Source organism: Quercus suber, unplaced genomic scaffold (assembly GCF_002906115.3).
Source record: "Quercus suber isolate HL8 unplaced genomic scaffold, Cork oak 2.0 scaffold_456, whole genome shotgun sequence".
Classification (NCBI taxonomy): domain Eukaryota; kingdom Viridiplantae; phylum Streptophyta; class Magnoliopsida; order Fagales; family Fagaceae; genus Quercus; species Quercus suber.
The window spans coordinates 212,469-217,050 of NW_027069907.1; the positions used below are offsets into that span (position 1 = coordinate 212,469).

A 4,582-nucleotide genomic window follows, 5' to 3' on the forward strand; every position below is an offset into this window, starting at 1 on the left:
GGTTTGTTGACGGCGGATTTGGTGTTGTTGATGGCGGATTTGGTGTTGATCGGCAGGGTGTTGTTTGATGAAGTTCTGGGTTGGAGGTTTGATAATTTTTCTGGGTTGGTTTGGGTTTGATGAATTTTTCATGTTCTGAAGGTTTCGGTGGAGGATAGGAATTTTGTATGAATTTTTGCATTGATCTGGGTTTGATTGTACTGTTGCTTTGGGTTTGATTGTTCTTGGATTTGGGAAGAACATGAAGAACATGTTCTTGTGTTCTTAGCTAAAAAATAATGAAAGCAATAATAATAATAATAATAATAATAATAATAAAATCAGATTTAAAAGTTTGTTTTTTTTTTTTTAATTTAGTTTGAATTAAATTGAAATAAAAAATATAAATTATTTTTATTCTATTAATTAAACTGACGTGGCTTTTTTTAATTCAAAAAATGCTGATGTGGCATTTAAAAAATATTAAATAAGATATTTTATTATTATTTTATTAGTTGGCTTTGACACCTGGCGCTTCCGTTTGCCATGTCAGCTTCTTCAGTAACCGGGTTAACGGTAGGGATGATTTTAAAAACGATTTTGAAAAATCAGGGACTGACATAAGAGCAAAATCAATTTAGGGACCAAATCGAGAAATGGCCCAAAATGTAGGGACCAAAAGTGTATTTACGCCTTTTATTTTTTCATCTAAAAACAAAAAAAAAAACAAAAACAAAAACAGACTCATAATGAAATTGGTTACATGCAGTCAATGGTTTTTCAAAACACTGCATGAATCCCAACTCAGCACATTTTTGAATATTGTGCTGGGATTGGACCACTTTCTGAATCAACGTTCTTAAGCTAACTGAATCACAATAATGATGGTAAAACAGAACTCCCACCATGAGATTTGCCTTTTTATGTATAAATCTCTATTTCTTTCTCTTTTTCCTTTCAAAAAAGAGAGCTAGAATGTAAAAGAGAAAAATAATGTTCTGTTGGTCCTGTGAGCAAGCATAAAGCTTTTTTTCCCAGCAACTATATCATCCACTTGCACAAAGCATGCCTCTCCCACTATACCATTTTCCTATTCTGTTTCCTTTATTTATTTATTTTTTTTATACAAGATGGAATATCTACTCTAACTTGATCTAAGTGCATATATGTGTGCATATGTGTGTAAAACTCCTTCCCAAAGACTCTTGGAGACTTAAAACCCGATCTTTACCCTACAAATATTTATATTTATAGAGTAATTATTGCATCAAGAGTGCGCAGTAGTTCTTTTAATATTTTCTATATTTATGAGTATGCTTCTTGGTCAATCACCTGCTATGTCCAACCTTTTTGACTACCAAAAGGCCCAAGAAAAAAGCTTAAAAGGAAAACAAACATAATAATGTGATAATTTATTGATATGATGCGTTATGTCTCCTCTCCATATATTACCTGTCTCTCACTTCAGCCTTTCCCTTTCTTTTGTACTGAAAAAATGAATGGTCTTTAGCTTTTACTCACTGAAATCTAAATTTTCTATCTAGTAGGTAGTGTCCTTCTGTTTTTTTTTTTTTTTTTCTTTGAATGTTAGAAATTTGACTTTCTCTATCATCTAAGATAAAAACCATATCTTTACCCCAAAGGAAAGCCACAATTTCCAAGCAATAAATGCTGATTTATATTTTGCCAGTTTGGTTGTACATCCTATCCCAGTACCTAAATTGTTTTTATTTGATTCTATTTGACAAAGAAGTTCTCCTCACACAAAATATATGAAAGATTTTAACCATAAAATATATATGAAAGATTACCATACCCAAAATACCAAGATCCACCAAATTCAAAGAAAAATGGCTCAAGAAAGTGAATTATAACGAAGACAACATTATCGAAAATTTGCAGTTTTACTTTACCGAAATAAAGTCTGATGACAACCTGAACTTCTCTACAGTACAAAAAAGTACCATTAAAAAAAAAAAAAAAAAAACAGGAAAAGGAAAGAAAAGAAAGGCTCCCTCTGATTTTCTCCGAAAAACAACTCTATACAAAGAAAAAACGGGTGCTACCACCTAATACTGGCCATATAAAAAAAAAAAAAAAAAAAAACTATGTTTATAATTTTTCCCCAAAAATGGCCATATTTTCTTTCTTTTCTTTTTATCTCTTTAACCTTTTTTTTTTTTTTTTTTTTACTTTGTCCTATTAACCCACATTATCTGGCGTAACGGTTCCGTCATCTTCACCGTTAACACTTGACTTCAACTGTCTAGCATGACATCATCGTTCCCATTAACTCCGTCTTCGCCTCCTCCATCACCACCGTTATCTCCATTCCCGTTACCGTTTCCTTCGCCGTCACCGTCCTCGTCGACCCACCGTTCCGTTGGTGTACACTCCGCCTTGTGCTTCATCTTCCAATCAAGCGCCTGGCAAGCGCGTGAACAGTAATTCACGGTTCCACAAACTGAACACCGACGAAACTCGTGTCTCCTAGTTTCCGGTCTACCACACCCCACGTGCGAACACAGCCTCAAACCCGGTCCGGGAATCCCAGCCCGAGCCTCGAACCACTCTGACATGAACCGGTTCGCCGGGTGAGCCTCCGGGGCCGGAACGTTGCAGCCGAAATCGCTTAACAAGGGGCAACCACCACCACCGCCGCCGCCACTGTTCATGGTTCGCGGATGAGGATGGGGGTGTGGGAGAGGAAGTGGGTTCCACGTGAAGAGAGGGCGCGTGGGGTTCGCGGATGTGGAAAACACCGCCGCGAGTTCTCTAGCGTTGGCTTGGACGAGGAACCGGCGACCTTCGGTTATGTTTTGGCGAACCCCGTAACCGTCTTGGAGACAGTGACCAAGCTCGCGAAGCGCGTCGATGTGGCCGAGAAAAGCCGCACGCGCGCACAAGGCCACGCCGGCTCTCAAGTCCTTGTCGTTTTTGGTGCCTCCGCTACCGTTGAACTGAATCACGGCGAGCGAGTACAGTGCCTGCGCGTGAGAGCTAATCGCCGCTTTGGCCATTAGAGAAGCCCCGCTTCCTCGGTTGTGTAAACAGTAAAATCGAATCTGCAAAAGATAAAAAAAGAATATTAAAAAACTTGTGTGTTGAAAAAAAGCATTTGAAAAATTGAAAAACAATGAAGTATGTATATGATATGGTATAGACTAACCATGCCGAGAGTGTAACAGGCTTCGACGTTTCCGGCATCGGCGCAGAGTTTCAAGAAGCGGTGAGCGAACTCGGACCAGTTCTTGGCTCTAATGGCGAACGTTTTCTGAGAAGTTTTTGATAACACTAAGGAATTGAGTCCTAAACCGTTTAACCTCCTGCACCTGTAAAAGTTCGTTGCATACAACAATCAGTTACATCAGATTCAAAACTCAAAAACGACCCATCAAATATCAGGTATTTTACTACGTTAAAAAAAATAGTCTTTAATGTTTTTTCGCATTTCGGAAATGAAATTCAGACCGCAGTTCCGATTGAAACTCCGGTGAAATGGTCGGAATTTATTTTTCAGAAGGGAACGTACGTGAGGAGAACGTTGGCGAAATCGGAGGGGCAAGTGGCGGAGGAGCTGAGTTTGCAGAGAATGGAAATGACGAGATCGTCCGGCAAGGAATCGAACAAGTCACGCTTTCCAGCGATATCAGAAGAATTCCGGCTTCTTTTCCGGTAACTAACTTGTTCGGCGGCGAAATCTCTCCTTCTCTTCACAACCCTCATGTTCTTATCTTCAACAACTCTAGGGTAACAAAGCCCTCTCCTTGTTCTCATATCTCTCTAACTCTCTCTCTCTCTCTCTCTATCTAAATAAAAGTCTTATCTTTTTATAACTAGTTTGCGTCTCTCGCTCTCTCTCTCTCCAAAAGAGAAACAGGCTTTTATATAGATGGGGAATGAGAAATGAAGGAAAGCCTAAGAACTCATAAGAAGGCTTTTACAAATTCAAGGAGACCACAACAAATACAACGACACAAAGCCGAATGCTTTAAAGGAAAACAAAAAATATTTATTACAATTAAATCGAAGGAGAAAGAAGTGGGTTTACTTCGAATTACACTTCTACCCTTCTATTTGTCGTTTCTCCGGTCAAATGGCGTTGACCAGATCCGTCCGTTCGTCGTCGGATTGTTTTTCTTCTCTCTACCCTGTGTGTATTTTTTGTACTGAGGAAAAAAAAAAAAAAAATCCTTCTACCTGATCTGCACGCTTTGAACGCACAATCAAACTCTTTCTTTCTCTGTCTCTCTTTATGCAAAAAAGAGTGGTGACTATCCTCTCTTTATTTATGCTTGTTTGGTACAGGTGTGTGTATGTGTTTCAGGCTCTAATTTCTCTCTCTCTCTCTCTCTCAAAATTTATTTTGCGGTTTTTTTTTTTTTTAAAGGCCAAGTAAAAAAAAAACAAACCAAAGTGAAAACTAACTTCGGTTATTTTTTTTTTGTTTTTCAATATTCAAATTTCATCCACGAGGGTAAAACTACATACTCGATAATTTCGGGCGCGTCAAAAAACTGGTGTTAAGTACTTTTAACTATTAAGGCGTGCGTTACGTGAGCGTGTGTTTGACGCGATGAGGGTGAGAGTGGGGAAACGGAGC

At 38.5% G+C, this 4,582-nt stretch overlaps 1 protein-coding gene across 1 annotated transcript; it reads right to left on the reverse strand.

Moving 5' to 3' along the window:
- Positions 1–1,864: 1,864 nt before the first annotated feature.
- LOC112001537 (F-box protein At1g67340) lies at positions 1,865–4,201 on the reverse strand. The gene is made up of 3 exons (XM_024033721.2): positions 3,512–4,201; positions 3,149–3,311; positions 1,865–3,044 (listed from the first exon to the last, which is right to left on the reverse strand). The coding sequence occupies exons 1-3, from the start codon at positions 3,754–3,756 to the stop codon at positions 2,238–2,240; spliced, it is 1,215 nt and encodes a 404-aa protein (XP_023889489.1). The 5' UTR covers positions 3,757–4,201; the 3' UTR covers positions 1,865–2,237.
- Between the last annotated feature and the right edge of the window lie 381 nt (positions 4,202–4,582).

Bases quoted from the DNA above. Each gene is read 5' to 3' on its own strand.
- LOC112001537 (XM_024033721.2), bottom strand. From the start codon at position 3,756: ATGAGAACAAGGAGAGGGCTTTGTTACCCTAGAGTTGTTGAAGATAAG. The intron at 3,312-3,511 runs GTACGTTCCCTT...GAACTTTTACAG, and splicing joins TTCGCCAACGTTCTCCTCAC to GTGCAGGAGGTTAAACGGTT. The intron at 3,045-3,148 runs GTTAGTCTATAC...TATCTTTTGCAG, and splicing joins CCTGTTACACTCTCGGCATG to ATTCGATTTTACTGTTTACA.